General features: G+C 43.2%; 1 protein-coding gene across 1 annotated transcript in view; it reads left to right on the forward strand.

Annotated features, from left to right (window-relative positions):
* Positions 1 to 1,773: 1,773 nt before the first annotated feature.
* LOC308315095 (helicase ARIP4-like) overlaps positions 1,774 to 22,471 on the forward strand; it is a 44,297-nt gene continuing 23,599 nt past the window's right edge. Inside the window, exons 1-4 of the mRNA XM_080762924.1 lie at positions 1,774 to 2,142; positions 18,422 to 18,662; positions 20,377 to 20,510; positions 20,605 to 20,745. Coding sequence (XP_080619050.1) covers positions 2,109 to 2,142; positions 18,422 to 18,662; positions 20,377 to 20,510; positions 20,605 to 20,745 — 550 coding nt within the window. The 5' untranslated portion in view covers positions 1,774 to 2,108. The remainder of the gene's footprint in view (positions 2,143 to 18,421; positions 18,663 to 20,376; positions 20,511 to 20,604; positions 20,746 to 22,471) is intronic.

Here is a 22,471-nt window from a genome sequence, read left to right on the forward strand (position 1 = left end):
ACTACCGTACTCGAGTGGTTGAGCAATATATGACTTTTGGTGAAAATGTGTATCTGTCAAATAGTTGATTTTGCCTGGGATGTTGTAAGAGGAGGAGGACTTTGAAAATCAATTTAAGTCTGCACATGAAACAGGCCGATCTGTCAGGGAAATGTCATGTGAGACAGCAGCAGCAGCATGACTGCTGTAGAAATGGTCTAAAAGATACACACAAAAGACCACATGTCAATCTGAGGCTTCGATTCACTTTACATTTATAACCGACTAGATAAAGGTAATGTGGATGCAGGACACAGTTGCATGTAAATGGACCTGATCTATGAACATAATAGTTATGGCAGATTGTGTTTTTTTTATAGATTTGAAATCTCACCACTTGAAATAATGTAGCTGTCAAACAAGTGCGGACATATAATTTACGAGCTGTATGATTCAGCTGTCGATACTTTGTTTACAATGGCCAGAAATCCAGCATCGTCAAAAGTTCCTATTGCACTGCTTGAAACAGAGATTCAATTAATTCATTTAAATAAATGAAAACGGAATAACTGAGAGAGGGAGTGAATAAAACCGAGTGAACATGAACAGAAATGTAACATTTTAGGTGTTGCAAATGTTTGCCAATGCACCTTTTAGTTGTTTCGCCAGAATGTGTTCTGGCTATATTGTTGATATTGTTGTTAGAATATCAATCTTACTTTGTTTTGACACAGTCACAGATGAGGAGACCTCTGTCCATTTGACACAGTCACAGATGAGCAGACCTCTGTCCATTTGACACAGTCACAGATGAGGAGACCTCTGTCCATTTGACACAGTCACAGATGAGGAGACCTCTGTCCATTTGACACAGTCACAGATGAGGAGACCTCTGTCCATTTGACACAGTCACAGATGAGGAGACCTCTGTCCATTTGACACAGTCACAGATGAGGAGACCTCTGTCCATTTGACACAGTCACAGATGAGGAGACCTCTGTCCATTTGACACAGTCACAGATGAGGAGACCTCTGTCCATTTGACACAGTCACAGATGAGGAGACCTCTGTCCATTTGACACAGTCACAGATGAGGAGACCTCTGTCCATTTGACACAGTCACAGATGAGGAGACCTCTGTCCATTTGACACAGTCACAGATGAGGAGACCTCTGTCCATTTGACATAGTCACAGATGAGGAGACCTCTGTCCATTTAACACAGTCACAGATGAGGAGACCTCTGTCCATTTGACACAGTCACAGATGAGGAGACCTCTGTCCATTTGACACAGTCACAGATGAGGAGACCTCTGTCCATTTGACACAGATATCTGTGGATACTTTGCTCCAGTCATGTCCTTCCTTTCCAGACCTACAGTATACACACTTTACACACTGTTTCTGTGCTTTTGTTTGTTTTATGAATCACTTCTAAGGAAACGGCAATAGCCTCCTCCAAAGGGCATATAGATATAAATTGTGTTTATGTATACTATAGTATACAATACTTGCCTCTCTTGCCATACCTGTGAAAGTGTGCATCTCTGTATCTCTCGTGCGTGCGTGCCAGTATCTGTGCGTGCTATTGAAGATAGCTTCCTGGGATTGGGAACGAGTAGCTGGTCGTCCGTGCGCGTCCCCCCTGCAAGGTTCCCCAGCTCCAGCGTGAGAGGTTATGTAAGTTTCTCAGCTGCCACCCCTCCTCCCTCCCCTCCCTGCCTCAGTGTCAATGCACATTGTTTTCACCGAGCATATCACACCAGTCAGTCAGTCAGTCAGTGAGTCAGTCGGTCCGTCAGTCAGTGAGTCAGTCAGTCACTAGGGCAGGCAGTAGAATAAAACCTACAGGACCAAACAGTAGGAGAGGAGAAAGAGTAGAAAGAGGGAAGATTGTTTTTCTACTTCTTCTTTTTCAACTTGTTCAAGACTCCAAAGAGGAGCTTGAGTGTGTTCTGCAGTGAGCTTGGATTCGGAATACCGGCTGCAACAGATCGAGAGACGGAGAGAGAGAGAGAGAGAGAGAGAGAGGTTAAACTAAAGTATAGGTGAGTCAGAGCAAGGAAAAAAGAACGACGGGACAGGAGAGAGCAGGTCTCTCTCTCAACGCGCGCCGACACCACGGCAAGCATGCTGCTTTTGGATGAATCTGAAGCCTTTGCAGGTATGGTGACACCGCCACTCTGTCCCCTGTGTGGTTGACATGCCATCCCATCAGAGGCACCTTTGACCTCTTGATCACAATGAAGAGAGAGGAAAGCATGTATGTGTGTGTGTGTGTGTGTGTGTGTTTCAGAGACATTTTGTATTAGAAACGTAGAAGGACAGAGACACAGACAAGAGTTCTATAGGAATTGTAATGTGTCTCTAAGACAGAACCAAATCAACCGCTGTGGGGTTTTGGTGGCCGTTTTAGGCCATGCCGGGGCACTAGTTGTCCTGAGTTCAGCTAACATCACCAGAGAAGTTAAACCGGTTGTAACCAACTGACCTCTCTCCGCCAGGCCCGCATGTTTGACAGAAAAAGAGCATGAATGAAAGAGAGAGAGCATGAATGAATTTATAAGGAGGGCAAAAACAAGAAGGGATTTACTGAAAAAGATAGAAGATGAACAAAAGCAACGGTGTGTGAAGGGTGGTCAAAGTGAAGTGATGTCTAAACGTTGCACATGTTGGCCGGGCAGCTCAGTTACTTAACATCGTTGTGTAACGCTGATTCTGCAAGTATGCATTCTCTAGTACCATTCATGTTCTCTTTCTCTCTTTTTTTCCTCTAAGAATCTCTCATTATTACTCATCCTTCCATTCTAGCCTTAATTAGACATTAATCACACTAGTCTTAAAGTCCTTTTTATCGATTATTTTCTCCATCTATTGTCTGTCTCCGGCTCACGCTCTCCCTAGTCCCTTCATGCCGGCTCCCCCCACCCCACCACCCCCCCGCTCCCCCTTGTGTTTTCGGCCGCATGCTGCCTGTTTTCCATTGGCTGTTTCTACGGTTACCTAAAACCAATGCTGTGATGTGATTGGCGGGGTTTGGTGTGGGTCTGTCCCAGGGAACATGTGGTGGCAGCCAGGCAGGACAACATACTGACTGACTGACTGGGTGACATGGGTTAGGAAACGTTTGGGTACAGAGTGGTGGAATGAGCTAGGGAGGAAGCGAGAGAGGGGAGGAAGGAGTGAGGAGGCGAGCTTGATCCGTCTCAGTTTACAGGGTTTTTTCCCCCTAAGGATTGTTGTCTTTGTACTTTGTGAAAGCCTGAAGATTTATAAGCCGGTATTCGAGACATTTATAAAGGCATTGTCTGCTCTATTAGACCAGTACAGTACAGTACAGTACAGTACAGTACAGTACAGTACAGTACAGTACAGTACAGTACAGTACAGTACAGTACAGTACAGTACAGTGAACAATGGAAAGAGATGAGAAAGCTATGGCAAAGAGCACATCATGAGATAAGTTATGGGCTGGATTTGAACCCAGGATGTTCAAATCTCTCTCCATGTTCACTCAATGTCCCTTTGGTTCACTCAATGTCCCTTTGGTTCACTCAATGTCCCTTTGGTTCACTCAATGTCCCTTTGGTTCACTCAATGTCCCTTTGGTTCACTCAATGTCCTGCATTATGTGCAAAGTTTTACAACGAATGCATTATACTTGTTAAATCGCGTCAAGGCTAAGCCGACGCACCGACAGCTCGGTCACGAGGCTCGCGTCGAACAAGCCCCTATAGGCCAGTGTTGTTTTTGGCAGCAAATTTCAATTTTAGTTTTAGTCATAGTCTCATAGTTTTCACTTAGTTTTAGTTCTATCTATCTTTCTATACAGTACATAGACAGTAAATTAATTCTGGAACAAATCCGACCAACCGTATTAAAAGAGAATTTCAGACTAGAAGGCTTTTTTACCTTTATTTGTAAGGTAAGAAAGCCTTCTAGTCCGAAATTCTCCTTTAATTCCAACTATATTATTAAGATCCTACAGTATATCTACTCCATTGACCGGGGTCTCCCTGGGGTCTGTATTTGCTCCCTCCATTTTTCCCTCTACTCAAAAATATCCACTCTGAGGTGAGGTGCACCATGTGTAGATGTACCATTTTTTATCATCATCCCCTATGTTTTGCCAAATGTGGACTTTTGATGTGGGTATAATCCTCTATCCTTTAAATGAGCTGTGTATTATAGACACAGGATACTGTGTGTGTGTGTGTGTGTGTGTGTGTGTGTGTGTGTGTGTGTGTGTGTGTGTGTGTGTGAGAACATGGCCTTGCCTGCAGTCACACACCAACCCAAAAGAACATGCTGTTCTCGCATCTCTCCATCCCTCTCTCTCTCTCTCTCTCTCTCTCTCTCTCTCTCTCTCTCCCCCCCACCCCTCTCTCTTTCTCCACCTCTGCCTATCTCCACGTGTCCTTCCATCCTTTCTCTCTCACTCTCTGTCTACAGCAGTGCCGTCTCCAGGCACAGATCAGCAGGGGGGCATACTTTTTTTCTTCCAAAGGGGACACAATTTTTCAAACCCACCTATCCTATGTTTAACAAATACTTGCCTATTAAGCGGCCCCCACATCATGCTCTCTATTCATTAATATTTCTATAATGACTACACTGCAGTGTCTATTCATTCTAACCCATTTAGACCTGACGTCAAATTTTAATATCATATCAGTGGTGAGTGGTGCTCAATATTTCATGTCAAGGACCTAAAGAAATGATATGTAATTGACCGTTGACCCCCCCCAGACCCCAGCGTCGTTAGGCCACATGTTTTGGACGTGTCCTTCCCTCACTACCTACTGGAAGCAAATATTTGTCGTATTCTCTCATATGTGTGGAACAGTGGGGACCCCTTCTTTCCACATCGCCATTTTTGGCATAATTCCCCCAAACTGTACATCTCCACAAGCATTTGTGTCCCTATTAGCCCGTAGACTAATCCTCCTTAATTGGAAGTCCGATAAGGCACAATGGCTAAAAGAAGTTATATCATTCCTGCCTCTGGAAAAACTCAGGTATAGAGCGGACAGAGCCCAAAAAAACGTTGTTGTATATGTTTGTGTGTTTTCATTGTGTACATGTGTAATGTCATGTGTAAAAATAAAGTTTACAGAAGGAAGCCAAACATTTTCACGATTTTTCAAAAATAGCAGATCTACAAGCTCGTACTGCGGCACTCGATGCAGCGCTACAAGCTTGTAGATCTGCTATTTTTCAACAGCTAAAGTATAACACAATGCTTTAAAACACCAAAAGAGGTTCCCATCCACAATGGGCTAAATGTTCATGAGTGATTTGACTATAGGCCATGTCTCTATGATGGATGGTCTCCATCAATACCATATCCGTACCAGATTCTATTCTACAAAATTAGTATCTGTTTCAAATGGACCACACTGTACTTATGCTGAATAGGTACACTCTGTTCATTCGCTGCAGCTGTGAATGACCGACTCCGTTAGATAAATATCATACAAACTCTCTCCGACATGAACGACATAATGTGAATTTTGTTCTACTCAAATTCAAATTTGTGAAAAGTCTAGTCTTCATATAAACGCGGCCATGATGCCACACTACTATACCGTACGGCCAGGAACAACCTGTTCTGTTCAGCCTGTATGGATGCTGAACTGTGTGTGTGTGTGTGTGTGTGAGTTGGGGGGGGGGGGGGGGGGGGCACGTGTTACCCGGCTGCTTTCATAAGCCGGCAGGATGGAGGATGTCGGCTCCACCGACCGCATGGCACTGTTGTTCTCTCTCTCTCTCTCTCTCCACTCTCTCTCTCTCTCTCTCCACTCTCTCTCTCTCTCTCTCTCTCTCCACTCTCTCTCTCCTCTCTCTCTCTCTCCACTCTCTCTACTCTCTCTCCACTCTCTCTCTCTCTCTCTCTCTCTCTCTCTCTCTCTCTCTTTCTCTTCCCTGTTTCCTCTTGCTCTCACTTCATCCTTGGTTCCCTCTCATTCTCATTATACCTGTCTCCCGGTGTGTAGACAATGATTTATTTTCAACGATACCCTGTTTCTTTCTTGGTGTCAATACATACAGTACATAGATAGCTGTAGGCTAATATGTTAATAATGTCCTGTAAGTTATCTGTCTCCCTCTCCCTGTCTCATTCTTTCTCCAACTGTGAGCACTGCACAAGACTGTCTATACGTCATTGTATCCCCATGTCTGTCTCATCCTCCCTCACCTTCCGTCTTTCCTTATTCTCTTCTGCCCATTTTAAAGCTTTGTGTCATTTTCACTCCATGCTTCCTTGAGCTCACAGATGAGAAGAGGATTTGCTTTTCTCTTTCCATTTTCTTTGTATGCAGCAGTGTTGATTTCGTCGACTAAAACTAAGACGAAAAATGTTCGTCAACTACCTTTTTCCATTGACGAAAACTAAATGGAAACTATATAAAAACAAAGCACTATGATGAGTCTGATGACTAAAACTAAGACTAAATATAGTGACAATTTCGTCAACAAATAAAAACTAGACTAAAATGTTAGGAAGGGACTAGTGGACAAGAGATCCAGTAGAAGTCATTTTACACTGAAAATAGCCGATCTACAAGCTCACAACGCGTCACGCTGCGACACGTTGTGAGCTTGTAGATCTGCTATTTTCAGAAAATGTAAAAACATCATCACGGCGGCTTCAAGGCCCTTTGATTTTGATTTGACTAAAATCTCATATTTAGTCGACTAAAACTAGACTAACACTAAAACATTCCAGGTGACTAAAATGTGACTAATACTAAATTAAAACTATTCAAGAGACTATGACTAAAACTAGAATCAAAAGTTGCTGCCAAAAACAACACTGGTTGTCTTTCTGCCAATGGTTTCCCTTCTCTTTTAGTTTGTCTGTTAATTTTACCAGTATTCTGTCCGTCTTTCTCTCAAAGAAACTTAAAACAGTCATGCGTGATGCACCACCACAGTCTGGAATGCTCCCTACATGTGTCTACATGTGCTCCATAATGTAATGTGATATAATATTGGAGTGGTCTTATGATACGAGTGTTGGTCATAAGACCCTGCCCAGACCCATAACAATCACATGACACACGCAAAACGGATCTCATCTCATGAATAGTGACGCACTAGTGTTTGTTCATGCAGACAAACCTGTGGAAATTCCAGATGAATGAGATTGAAAAATGATTTGGCGTTGGTTACTGTATCTATACATCTTTAGGCACAGTGGCTTCACCCAGGAATAAATTATAGAACTGTACAGTACATACAGTAGACTGGATGGAGGAACCGGTTAAATACTAGGCCCTTTGTGCACTGCACTTTATAACTCTTGAATGCTTCTACACGTGGTCGTTGGGAAATGTTGCGTTAACCTACTTTTGGCTTTTACTGGAAGTCCCTTGTGAGTGTAGAGCCGTAGTGAAGAGTCGTGGCTGCATGGAAGTCCCATGGGAGTGTAGAGCCGTAGTGAAGAGTCGTGGCTGCATGGAAGTCCCTTGGGAGTGTAGAGCCGTAGTGAAGAGTCGTGGCTGCATGGCAGTTTTGTGTTTTTTTTTCTTGTGTGAAAGTTCGCAACCTGGGAAAAAGATGGTCTATCATCTGACCACAGTAACAGGGTTAATGTCTGAAAAGTGCTTTGTAAATATCACTTTGTAAATTGCATGTCCCACGTTTAAAGATGTGGGACAAAGAGTTGAGTTAAAAACGTTCACTCTGAAAGAATATATATTCAAAGATTTCTGCACGATTTTTCAAAAATAGCAGACCTACAAGCTCATAGCGCGGCACTCGGTGCCGTGCTATGAGCTTGTAGATCTGCTATTTTTCAATAGCTAAAGTATAACAAAAGGGGTTCTCGTTCAGAATGGGTTAATCAGTTCTTGCACATTCTGTAATACAGCTTTCTTCAGAAACCACCTTAAAAATAGTTAATAGTAATAGTAATTTAGTTTGTCTTATTAAACATGACAAAAAAGACACATAGAACATAAGTGATATTGATTATGCAAATCTGATGGCAACAACATTGTTGCCATCTAAATCTGGCTACAGTTATAAAATAACATATATATATTGGTATATATTGCTGGGTACATTGTTAGGCAGATGTAAACTTTGTTCAGGTTGGTTTTTGTGTGGGTGTGACAAGAGTTCCTGCTAATATCAAAGCATTGTGTCAGAGGTTGTTGACAGGCCCAAAGTACAGTACAGGCAGCATAGGCATTGCTCAGTGAACAGAGGCAGGAGATGGCTTATGTAAGCATAGCATAGAAACATAGCTAGCATGCTGAGAGTTAGTAGAAGTTTCCAGACGTGCGTGCGTGTGTGTGTGTGAGTGCGTTCTTTGTTTCTGTCTCTCTCCTCTCCGCTGTTCTTTTCTCCTCCCCCTTCTCTATGTTGTCTCCTCTCGTCTCGAAGATGCTCAGACCAGCTGTGACACACTAGCCTAGAATTCCTGCTTCACCTCCTCCTCCCCTCGCTTCTGTCCTCTCTCTCTCTCTTTCTGTCTTCTGTCCTCTCTCTCTCTTTCTGTCCTCTCTCTCTCTCTCTTTCTGTCTCTGGCTCAGTGTGAGTGTATACGTATGCCTGTAATGTAAATACACGCATGGCTAACAGATAGACAGGATTAACCTTGGTTAACACATGAACATGATAACACTGGTTAACGCATCGAGACCAAGCCATTGACCCTTATGGGTATACTGTATCAGTGTACATCAGTGTATATGGGTATATATATCACTGTATATCAGTGTATATGGGTATATATATCACTGTACATCAGTGTATATGGGTATTTACTGTGTATATATATCACTGTACATCAGTGTATATGGGTATTTACTGTGTATATATATCACTGTACATCAGTGTATATGGGTATTTACTGTGTATATATATCAGTGTACATCAGTGTATATGGGTATTTACTGTGTATATATATCACTGTACATCAGTGTATATGGGTATTTACTGTGTATATATATCAGTGTACATCAGTGTATATGGGTATTTACTGTGTATATATATCACTGTACATCAGTGTATATGGGTATATATATCACTGTACATCAGTGTATATGGGTATTTACTGTGTATATATATATATCAGTGTACATCAGTGTATATGGGTATTTACTGTGTATATATATCACTGTACATCAGTGTATATGGGTATTTACTGTGTATATATATCACTGTACATCAGTGTATATGGGTATATATATCAGTGTATATGGGTATATATATCAGTGTATATGGGTATATATATCACTGTACATCAGTGTATATGGGTATATATATCAGTGTATATGGGTATATATATCACTGTACATCAGTGTATATGGGTATATATATCACTGTACATCAGTGTATATGGGTATATATATCAGTGTATATGGGTATATATATCACTGTACATCAGTGTATATGGGTATATATATCAGTGTATATGGGTATATATATCACTGTACATCAGTGTTTATGGGTATATACTGTATATCAGTGTATATGGGTATATATATCAGTGTATATGGGTATATATATCAGTGTATATGGGTATATATATCAGTGTATATGGGTATATATATCACTGTACATCAGTGTATATGGGTATATATATCAGTGTATATGGGTATATATATCACTGTACATCAGTGTTTATGGGTATATACTGTATATCAGTGTATATGGGTATATATATCAGTGTATATGGGTATATATATCAGTGTATATGGGTATATATATCAGTGTATATGGGTATATATATCACTGTACATCAGTGTATATGGGTATATATATCACTGTACATCAGTGTATATGGGTATATATATCACTGTACATCAGTGTTTATGGGTATATACTGTATATCAGTGTATATGGGTATATATATCACTATACATCAGTGTATATGGTTATATACTGTATCTTATGGGTATATATCAGTGTACACTAAACCAAACGTTTCAGCCCATGACCCAAATGAGTAATTCAACGTTTTGCCGGGACCAAAACTAGTGAAAATAGCCGATCTACAAGCTTATAACGTGCTTATGAGCTTGTAGATCGGAGATGTGTGTGTGTGTGTGTGTGTGTGTGTGTGTGTGTGTGTGTAATTATATGGGTATGCATCTTATCCGTTAGTTGGCTGATGTCCTGTCTCAGTGGTTAATTGAGAAACAGTCATAAATGTAAATACAATTCGGAACTGAGTTGCCCAGGCAGGAGCAGTTACACGTGTCACTTCAGACATCTGAGACAGAGTAATGGCTATGAGGAGAGTGGCATATACCACGTTGCTCAAGACATTGTAATTTGAGAATTTGCAAGAATGGGCGCGGGCGTGTGTGTGTGTGTGTGCGTGCGTGCATCTGTGCGTGTGTGTGCGCGATCGGTGATCGCCAACAGGTAGTTATGGATAGGCTTCAGGAAATGGGTCATCTTATTGTGTACTTGCAGGTAGGAAGTGCAGAATTAAACGAAAAGGGCAGAGATGAATAGAAAGATAGTTTTTTTTCCTATACTAACCTCAATTCATGTCAAAACGACCCAGTGACTCAGTGACTACTACTTTGTTGCCACGACCCACTTCCCCACAGGCACAAAGAAGATAGTCCTCACTGGCCACATATTCACTCACAAAGAAGATTGTCCTCACTGGCCACATATTCACTCACAAAGAAGATAGTCCTCACTGGACACATATTCAGTCACAAAGAAGATAGTCCTCACTGGACACATATTCACTCACAAAGAAGATAGTCCTCACTGGACACATATTCAGTCACAAAGAAGATAGTCCTCACTGGCCACATATTCACTCACAAAGAAGATAGTCCTCACTGGCCACATATTCAGTCACAAAGAAGATAGTCCTCACTGGCCACAAATTCAGTCACAAAGAAGATAGTCCTCACTGGACACAATTTCAGTCACAAAGTAGAGCTATATGGCCCTGAATTAGCTTATATGAATAGAGGACTAACGCTTCATGTTCAAGGACCCACAAACTGCAGCCAAAAATATGTATTTGGCCGCGGATAACCATCCAACTTCATTGTGTGCCAGGGACCCCCAGAGGAGATGATTTGTGTTAAATATATATATATATTTGTTTTCTTTGGCTATTTTTGAAGGGTACAGGCTTTAGTTTAGTTTAGACATACTATTGTTCCGACTGTCATTAGACCGACAACCTATACCTCAAACCCTAACCTAACCCTAACCGCAAGCACGGGAGCAGCGCATGTTCAACCTACCTCAAACCCTAACCTAACCCTAACCACAAGCACGGGAGCAGCACATGTTCGACCTCTGGGACACCCAATTTATATTGTAAAATCACTGTTTAACTCTGAGAGTGTACAAATGGAACCAAATGGATCCATTAGGGTCCATTTGGTTCGATTTGTACACTCTCAGAGTTACAGTCCCATTAGGGGTTACAAGCTGTCATTTAGCTGGGGGACCCCTGGGGGTCCCCGGACCCCACTTTGGGAAGCTGTGACGTACATCACAGAAGCAGTCAGGAAGCAGAAATTTTTAGTTTTAGTTTTAGTTTAGTCTTTGGAGTGAAACTTAATTTAGTTTAGTGACATTTTAGTCACGTGGAATGTTTTAGTTTTAGTCGACTAAATGTCATGAGATTTTAGTCAAAAATATTATGTACTTGGCCGTCGACCCCCAGCGGACAATATGCTGTTCTAGGGACCGTCCAGAAGCAAAGGTTTGAGTTAAAAACGTTCACTCTGAAAGAATATGTATTCAAAGATTTCCACCACATTTTCACGATTTTAGTATAACATAAGTATACATAAGTATAGCATAATGCTTAAACACCACGCACGCACAAACATACAAATACCACAGCAGAATAGCAGATAATGTGTGTCCCCCCACAGTCTGTCCCAGGTGGCACAGTTATTGTAATTGCACAGCAATATTGAACATGCATGCAGATAGACATGCGTGTGGGCACGCCGCGCACACACACCCAACCACCCACAATGTGATGTTGGTTTGTCAGTGCGGTAGAGGGGTTACATAAACGGTTAACATACATAACTGTTATGCAAGCCTGCCGGAGGCATATCCCCACTGTATCCCCACCCTTAACACGCACACACACACACACACACACACACACACACACACACACACACACACACGGCACACACACATGCATGCACGCACACACACACACACACACACACACACACACACACACACACACACACACACACACACACACACACACACACACACACACACACACACACACGTACAAGTATACTGACATAGGCCTACTGTACAGAAACATAAACACACACACATCACACACACACACACACACACACACACACACACACACACACACACACACACATACAAGTATACTGACATAGGCCTACTGTACAGAAACACACACACACACACACACACACACACACACACACACACACACACACACACACACAGAATTTGGGCAGTTTCAAATTGCCATTGTAGCAACCTACACACCACAAAGATTATCATTACATAATATAATTGTAGTGTTTGTGTGTCATGCATGTCCACTGTTAGCTTGTGTGTTATGCATTCTTCTGTCTGCGTTTTGGCCAATGGCATTGCTGCTCTTCTGATGACTGTGACTAAGCAGTTTGTGCATGAGACACTGGTTTGTTAAAGGGGTTGTGGCATAAAAAAAGTTTTTTTTATTTTTTCTTAATCATCTTTTTGGTTTTCTGCACCCAAAAAACCCTGAACTTTTAACATTCAGTAGATTTTCTGTGGTCTGGGGTTTTCTGGCTCAAACAAGTGCTCAGATTTCACAGCCAAACCCCAGAGAAAAGTCCAGACCACAGAAAATCCACTGAAGTTTCTGGGTTTTTTTTGTGTAATTCATAAAAATGTCATGAAAATAAAAAAATAAAAAAAATGTCATTTTAGGTGACTATTTCTTAGTGTAGGACAGGTATTTACTGGTCCTTTTCCTTTTCTCAGCACCATGCACTTGGACGTTTTTGTTTTGTTTCATAGGATAGCTTTTTGCTTAATCTGATATTAACGTTAGTTTAGCTACCCGCCAGCTAAATGTGATGATTCACAATTGAAATGGATTGATCGATCAATACATTTTATACAGCTTTATACAACATGTGAATGTATAATGCCAATATGAAAATATTTTTACAATTTAATAGTCTAGTTTTCATTTTATTTAGTTGACAAGTTGTAAATATCGTCTTTAGTTTTCGTAAGTGGGAAAAAAGTCGAAGAACATTTTTCGACAGAATCAATACTGCTTCCATCTGTCTGTGTGAGACCTGGAGTTCACCTCTGTCTTTATGTGCATGTGTTTGTGTGAGACCTGGAGTTCACCTCTGTCTTTATGTGCATGTGTTTGTATGAGACCTGGAGTTCACCTCTGTCTTCATGTGCATGTGTTTGTGTGAGACCTGGAGTTCACCTCTGTCTTCATGTGCATGTGTTTGTGTGAGACCTGGAGTTCACCTCTGTCTTTATGTGCATGTGTTTGTATGAGACCTGGAGTTCACCTCTGTCTTCATGTGCATGTGTTTGTATGAGACCTGGAGTTCACCTCTGTCTTCATGTGCATGTGTTTGTATGAGACCTGGAGTTCACCTCTGTCTTCATGTGCATGTGTTTGTATGAAAATGCATTTGCCTGATGGATGTGTGGGAAGGAGACATTCCAGTCGGCACAAATGGCTTCCTGCCGGCTATATTTTGTGGCTGTGTGTATGGGTTCGTGTCAGGGGAAGACTTTGATCTTTTCATGTCTATTTAGTATTTATCTGTTGACCTTTTCACTCACAAATTCCCAGGGAAATAAATAACTTAGACAAACATTACCGTCTGGTGGCCAGAAAATCGAGAGGCGATATCCTACTGAGGTCTTTTGCTTTAAGCCATTCTGAACGGGAACCCCTTTTGGTGTTTTAAGCATTAGGTAGCTATACTTTAGATATTGAAAAATAGCAGATCTACAATCTCAAGAGCTTGTAGATCTGCTTTTTTATTGTGAAAACGTGGCGCAAATGAATATATATTCTTTCAGAGCGAACTTTATTTTTTATATTTTATTTGGCTTTTTCTGCCTTTGTCGATAGGTTGAAAGTAGACTGACAGGAAATGGGAGAGAGATGGGAGAAGACACGCGGCTAAGGCCGCCAGGATCGGCAGTGAGACTTCAGGGCAGCCCAAACCACGCCCAAACCACACCTATGCATAATATAACGGGTAACGGAGGTGTTTAAGGGATTTAGACAGGTAATCAAAATACCAACTTTAGTGGGGGAACACCCTTTCCCCACTCCTAAATCCCCAAATAGTGGCTTTAGAAAGATGAGACAAAAATGGAGCCCTAGGTGCCCAGACGGTTGAACTAACCGTCTGGGCCGGAGCGAACCTTTTTAAGGACCTCCTGGTATGGAAAGATATTAACATGGGATTTCCTCGTGGGCGGTCGGCTGATAGTGATCAGTCTGCTGCAGTCTGTTTGCAGTCTTTAGACAGTTTTCAGTCCTATACAGTAAAAAGGTCTGCTATACTCTCTGTGTGTGACAATTAAGTACAAATCGGGCTTTAGTATATAGGTTTAGGATTTAAGGGGGGAAAACAATCAGCGTGTGTGATTTGGGTTGCAAGCAGGGACGGGGGGTCTCATTTGGCGGTCTAGTTAGTTAGTTAATTAGTTAGTTAGTTAGTTAGTTGGGGGTTAGTTAGTTGTGGGTCTGAGAGGTAGTTTAACCCAGATCCCTGTATTGTGAATGTTATGTGGATTGCATTATGTAGGTTGCGTGCACCGTGCGTGCGTGCAGTGTGCGTGTGATTTCTTCGATTCCAAAGAGGTTTTGGGTTTCCAAGGTTTCCTCAGTAGGGCGTATAAAACACTTCAAGCATTACAGTAGTTACATAATGATGAGTGTGTGTTGTGTAGCCTATCCTAACTCTCAATTACTTCCTGCATGCGTGCGTGCGTGCGTGCGTGCGTAGTTCGACATCAGTCTGACATGAATATGGCCTTGCCTGCATTGTACCCATCACTGGTGAAGGCTGCACACATTCTGAATGTCATTACCAGTCGCTCGCTGACGTTTGCAATTGCAGTGTGATTTTTCTCAGATGGTTTCCTGGTGTTTTTGAGGGGTGAACTTTATTTGCACATAAAATGATGCAACATGTAGTGGTCAGTATATTGTAATTGGACAACTGGGATACAATCTCAGTTGTATGATGCCTAAGACTCCAGTATACTTTTATTTCAATACTCGCTCCGGAGGAGGGGGTGCTCCAGACCTTGGCCATGTGGTAGGACTGAAGTGCGGATGTATTTTGGTGTTCCCCATGTCCATGTGAACAGTGCAGGGATAAGTGTTCTTAGTTCTTAGTGTGTGTGTGTGTGTGTGTGTGTGTGTGTGTGTGTGTGTGTGTGTGTGTGTGTGTGTGCGCGCGTGTCGCTCCACTTTTTGTCTGCTCCCCATGGCTTTCTCTGTGAGTCACCATGTGCGTGCCATGCATTCGTGTGTGTTATTGCGTGCATGCACCCATTGATGGTAAGACACTGTTCATTTCAGGAATGGTTACATAAGTGTTCTACAGGTAGGGAGAGAGAGAGAGAGAGGGGGGGGGGGTATGAGGAGAGTAGCCAAGGATGTCTGAGTGAACATGTGAATAGAATCTAATCACATCTATATGCATCCTTTTCACTTTTTTATTCACATTGGGAATTTATTTTCCTGTATATACATTTTTGTCCCTGTATGCTGATATAGTGAGCCGTTTTATTATTATTATTACAATAATAATATATAATAATAATACATAGACTATCCTCTGTATTTCCCTCTCTAGTCTGTACTGCACCTGCATGGGACCTAGTCCACACCCAGATATATACATTATGTAAGCTATAGTTTAAGCTTCTGTTTTATGGCTCATGCGTTCATGTGGCTCATGTTACATCACACACAGGTGTGTTACATTAGACCTCTGGTGGCTGATCACAGGGACGTGCAGAGAGCGTTAGAGGGGCAGGGGCTGAAATCCCGACAAAAAAAAGCAGATCTACAAGCTCACAACGTGTCACACTGCGACGCATTGAGAGCTTGTAGATCAGCTGTTTTCGGGGCGCAACCCAGCACTCTTTAGCTAGTGGAGATGCGGTGTAACGACATGGATTTCGAAACAAATTTGTTCAACGCAAAATACTGTGTTCGCGTTCAGGAGACTTCGGGAAAATAAGCAATTCTCCTGAATGCTGCCTTCCGGCATGGCATGGAAAGGAGTTGCATTTGCATTTATTTCACTAGTAAATGCTGCATTCGTGGTCTGGAGAGGGCAATTGTTTTACAGACAAAAGGGCAGGGGTTGAAGCCCCCTTTGATGTCTATGTGTGCACGTCCCTGTGGCTAATCACATGGACACAGTTAAAAAATAACACTCCATTTACACAGAGTTAACCATTATATGCCCTATTTTGATATCACATTTTGTGAGCTCATAGACCTGCTTTATCCTACTATAAATGCGCCACGTCTGTCTGTCTGTCTGCGTGCGTGCGTGTGTGTACGGTTGTAATGCACGTAACTCGAGAACCGTTTGACCCACCGACTTCACATTCAACACACGCGTTCCACACCCCCACAGGGCAGCTAAATGATAGGAACCAAATGGACCCTTATGGGTATGTAACTCGTGAGAGTGTACAAATGGAACCAAATGGGTCCATTTGGTTCCATTTGTCGACTACACATTCGACACACGCGTTCCACACCCCCACAGGGAGTGCAGTGGTATCAAGTCGGTTGGACCTACGGTTCTCCAGAACCACCACAAAAGGCTCTGCTCAGGCTCTGCCAGTTGGGTGCTATGACAACGTATATCATTAGGTTCCCAAGTTGCATCGTTCCCAAGTAGGCCGGTGGCCGACTGCGACGGGCACGTGCCCGTCGCCACATGCCCGGTGTAGCTTGGCCGTAACATCCACATGTTGGAGGTTTGAACCTGTGACTGCTCTGCTACATTGGAAGATTTTTTTACTTTTATTGCACCCTTAAAAGTGCTTAAAAAATGTGACCCTATGGGAGCCAACCCAGGGCAATGCAGGAGGGGAAAGAAGCGTACCACCTATGTAGACGTGCTGCGGCGCGACAGCTTGGCTGACAACACTGCAGAGCTCAAGAACCTGATGTTGGATAGGAAATTGTGGAGGGCAGCGATCCAGGAATCCCGAGTTGGTGTTGGCTAGACCTCACTCTCGCAGCAACTAACGTGGCACTTTATAGTCTTATTATATAATGCAAGACTGGTTTTTGGCTGCTATAACCAATTGTAGCAGTAGTGTGTTTGCGCTAACTTGATCTTCCTGAAAGTTGGAAGGAGATGGACAATACCTTCTGATGACACACTGGCGTTTTGTTGCCACTCCTACAGCCCTGTATCATTTTACTGTCATTTAAAAGTCATGTTTTGAAATGGCAATATGCATTATTAACGCATGCATGTGTGCATGCATGCGCGCGCACACACACACACACACACACACACACACACACACGCACACACACCCTATATTGTATACGCTGTGCACATTAGAGATACATACAGTATAAAGATGTTTCTTATCATATTGTGTGTGGTTTTAAGTGTCGTTTCTGAGCTAAAAATGGATCCCAGACAAAGACACCGACCCTAGTGTGTCTGTCTGTGCATGTGTGTATACTGTATGTGCATGTGTTTAGTGTGTGTTTGACCATGTGTGTTAGCATGTGTATGTCAGTATTTCATAAGCCACCCACCTTTGTGATACAGCTCTTACGTATAAATACTCAGATCGGGTTCAGTGTGTCTCTGATGACATGAACATGAGAGAGAGAGAGAGATATATATATATGAGGAAGAACAAAGTAGAAAGAGATGCGAGGCGGTGGGTCAGGGGTAGAGTGGCCGGATGGTAACCGCAAGGTTGCCGGTTCGAACCTGGGCTCCCCCAGAGTTGGTGTCGAAGTGTCCTTGAGCAAGTCACTGAACCCCTAATTGCTGGTTGGTGCCTGCATGGTTTCCGCCGCCATCGGTGTATGAATGTGTGTGTGAACGGGTGAACGTAATGCACAATCTATGTAAAGCGCCTTGGATAAAGGCGCTATATGAACCATATAGAACCATATGAACCATTTACCCTTTATGGGAGTTAGAAAGGAGGAGGAAGTCGAGGACAGACGGATCGAGGACTTCCACCACTCGGCTTACACAATATATTCCTAGTAAAAGTTACCCAACTGATAATGAACAGTTTCCATTTTCTTAGTTTGACACTATAGTAAGAACAAACAAGCTTTCGCCAACTCTCTCTTCTCCAGTCTCGCATGCATTATTGACTCAAATGTCTCCATTTATCCCAACTACGCCCCAACAGTAATCATTTCCCTCTCTTGTCCCACACAGACAAATCCCACAGTGCCTCCTTCAGCTCGGAGAATGACACGCAGGGAGGCGACCCTGCAGGGGCGGTGTGGCAGTGCACGGCTTCCCCCTCAGCCTCGCCTTCGGGGGAGACGCCGGCCCGTCCTCCCCTCCCCTCCCGACCTCCAGCCAGCCTGCAGCGACCATCGTCTCCCTCCTCCCTCGGCCTGACGGGAAGCAAGAAGAGCTCCTCTAAACCGTCTCACATGAGGCGGAACATAAGGTATGAGGCCTGGAACGGGATCCGATGCAGTGTTTTTGGCAGCACATTTCTATTTTAGTTTAGTCATATAGTCTTTGGACTGAAACTTCATTTAGTTTTTGTCATATTTTAGTCACCCGGAATGTTTTAGCGTTAGTCTAGTTTCACGACTAAAATGCATATTGGCGGGCCTTGATGCCGTCGTAATGACTGTTTACACTTGCTGAAAATAGCCGATCTACTGCGACGCGTTGTGAGCTTGTAGATCGACTATTTTCAGCATGCAACCGATTGTAAAATGACTTGTCTTTTACTTATACTGGATCTCTTGTCCACTAGTCCCTTCCTAACATTTGTGTTTAGTTTTTATTTGTTGACGAAGTTGTCAGTATATTTAGTCTTAGTCCGTAGCTTAGTTTTCATTTAGTTTTCGTCAGTAGAAAAAGGTAGTCGACGAACATTTCTCGTCTTACTTTTAGTCGACGAAAACAACACTGATCCGATGGTATAATTCCGATTTGAGCATTAGTCCCGACATGCGGGAACAACGGTCGGACTAGCACTCGAACATGTGCCTGCTCCTGTGCTTGTGGTTATGGTTAAGTTAGGGTTTTGAGGTAGGTTTACCAATATAGGAGAGTGGATGGTCTGTTACCTTTGCGGTGTTTTTCCTTTATTTGGAAAGACAAACGGGAACGATCGATTAGAGTAGCCGTGTCCATGTCATGCGCCAACATGTCACAACTCTTAACAGGGATTTTCAACCATTTTCATTTCAAGGACCCCCAGTTTGACATGCATTACATTGTCTGAGAGTGTACAGACCCATAAGGGGTCCATTTGGTTCCAAACTCTCATTTACCTGGGGACCCCCTGGAACTGCCTCAAGGACCCCTGGGGGTCCCCGGACCCCACTTTGGGAACCACTGTCCGAGACAGTACTTTACTGTGGGCGGAAGCAGGTGGTCAAAAAAATTAACTGCAGGCGGTATAGGGGATGAAACCGGGCAGGGAGGGTCAGAAATCTAGCGGGAGTGCAGGGACTTGGAAAACAGTTCAGCGCAGCCAGGACTCTATACTCCATAGTACGATGGTATCGCATGCCAAAAATAACTAATTAGCCTGACGATCAGTTCATTCCAACAAGCGGAGTATACAGTAAAGGAAGCTTAATGAGGTGGTATAGTGTCTGGGTGGAATGAGCCCTTAGTGAGAACGAGAGAGAGAGAGAGGCAGTGTGGGGGACGATCTGATCCTACACGTTGTCTAAACTGTTACTCTGTTCTTGCGCTGCATATATGATGCTAATGTTTCCAAATGTCATGCCTTTCATATGACGCTAACCAGCTCAGTGGCCTTGTGGTTAGAGTGTCCGCCCTGAGACTGGGAGGTCGGGGTTCAATCCCTGGCCGGGTTCAAACCAAAGACTCAAATGGGACCCAATGTCTCCCTGCTTGACACTCAAGGGTTGGGGGTTGTCCAGGGTGTGTACTTGTACATCAAGCTGCCTCACGCTACAGAAACAGGAGATAGGCTCCTGCCCCTATGGGCCTCATGGCTCGGCAAGGCTACTTACTACTAACGTTCTAAATACCAATTTGCAAGATAAGCTATATATATATTATATATAGATATAGTCTTTCCATTTGCTCACGCTTCCGGTTATTTGTGTGTGTGTGTGTGTGTGTGTGTGTGTGTGTGTGTGTGTGTGTGTGCGTGTGCGTGCGTGGAACAGGAAGCTCCTGAGGGAACAGCAGTTAGAGGCAGTAACCAGAGCAGCCCAGCAGGAGGAGCTAGAGAGGAGACAACGTCTGAAGCAACAGAGGAAACATGACGTCACTGTCCCCCTGTTGGCTGAATACAGCACAGGTAAGGGGCTACACACACACACACACACACACACACACTTGAATTATTTCGTGGGACCTCCTCCCATCGTCCTCTTCTCTCCTCCTTCCACTAGGTGTCACTGCATTGCTCACAGCAGCGTCGCGACAGGAAGTACCGTCAGCCAGACGGGAAACGATCTGCCTGTCCGCCTCCAGTGGTCCCAGCGCCACTGACAATGACCACAAAACTATTGTATCTCACACACGCAAAACAGGTACAGGCATGCACGCACGCACATATACATACACACACACACACACACACACACACACACACACACACACACACACACACACAGATAACTGACAGACACTGAAGATGTTTTCACAACACAACACTCACACTCAGCTTTGCTGAGAGTCATATAAAACACAGCACTGCTGTGGTATAATTTTAATGAATACAGGGCATTGTTTCTTCAGCATGAGTCCAGTAGGAGATGTCCTAGTCTGCTATGTAAGAATGTCATGAGTCCTCCATGTTGATTCATAATACCAGGCTCACCACCAGGATAGGATGCATGACTAAGCTATTCATGGCATGAAGCTGGTTTGGTTATACGGCCAGAGAGCAGAAATACAACACCGCCGTCTAAACACGGGAGAGGATGAGCGTGGGAGGCTGGCATGTGTCGGCACACGAGCCTCAGCCGAACCCGTGACGTTACAGTTAAGTTAGACAGATTGACCTCTGACCTGGGTGTGCTCTGTCCTTTTGGTTTTGAGCACAGCGGTACATCCATAGACGTATATAAAGGTCACTAGATGGCTCAAAGTGGAGTATCCGACGTAGTTCACCCGGCGGCCATCTTGCCTCGGTGCATGTTCTATGGCAGCTGAGCTCAAACAAGAATACTCGTAACTCGCTCAAATCTTGACGGATTTACAAACGGGTTGGATTATTACAAACGTTATCACTGTGGCTATGATTCGGGTTATCAGCTTAATGTTATTTTTTATATGAACGTCATATAAAAGCATATAAGTGAGCAAATTATGGTTATTTAAAAAGTACACATGCCCCAATGCCCATAGACACAATATTATGCTGCACCCAAGTAAGATGGCCGCCACGTAGCGACGTCGCTCTCCATTGGCCAGCAGCGTGGGTGATGGCAGCAACCTATATTCTCCATACAACACATGGCTAGTGTTTGAGGTGATATTCCTTGCTAACCTTAGGATGCTGTTATCATACGTAGATGTATAGAGTCTCTGGAGTTGAAGACAAACATCCATACCAGGTGGTACTACAGTACTGAAGAACACTCATAATAACGGTAGTATACAGTACATCCATACCAGGTGGTACTACTGTACTGAAGAACACTCATAATAACATACCAGGTGGTACTACAGTACTGAAGAACACTCATAATAACAGAAGTGAAGAACAAAAGAACAATCCGTCTTAGACGGCGAAGGAAGTAGATTATTTGCTTTGTTTTCTTACACACTGATTCACTCTGATCTTTCCATGAAAACAGATGGTCTATTACTACTCCTAGGTATTGTATTTATTTATACAAACATACCTGGTTGATCTGTTCACCATGAATAGTAACGGGGGATCTGTGTGTCTCTTGTACTCGATGTCCTGTTCAGTTTTATATTCCGGATTTACGATAAATAAACCATGTCATGAAATGAGCACTGTGTGCTGTTGACGAGCTCTCATATCCCTGAAGATGAACATTCACACCTCTATGATAAGCTTGCTTTACGTTCTTTCTTCTTTTTACTAATACTTAGACAACTATTACTTAAACAATATAGGCATTTAACTAATACTCTAATCTAGTGCAGCCTACGATGAGGGTGCAGGAAAGGGTTCAGTGTATTACTCAATGACAGGAGTCACAGGACACAAAGTTCCTGGCAGCGGCTGTTCTGTCATGGGACTCATGTCTCCCTGACCCCTCTGCCACTCCAAATTAAATC

Source organism: Protomyctophum bolini (assembly GCF_963924005.1).
Source record: "Protomyctophum bolini genome assembly, chromosome: 5".
Taxonomy (NCBI): Eukaryota; Metazoa; Chordata; class Actinopteri; order Myctophiformes; family Myctophidae; genus Protomyctophum; species Protomyctophum bolini.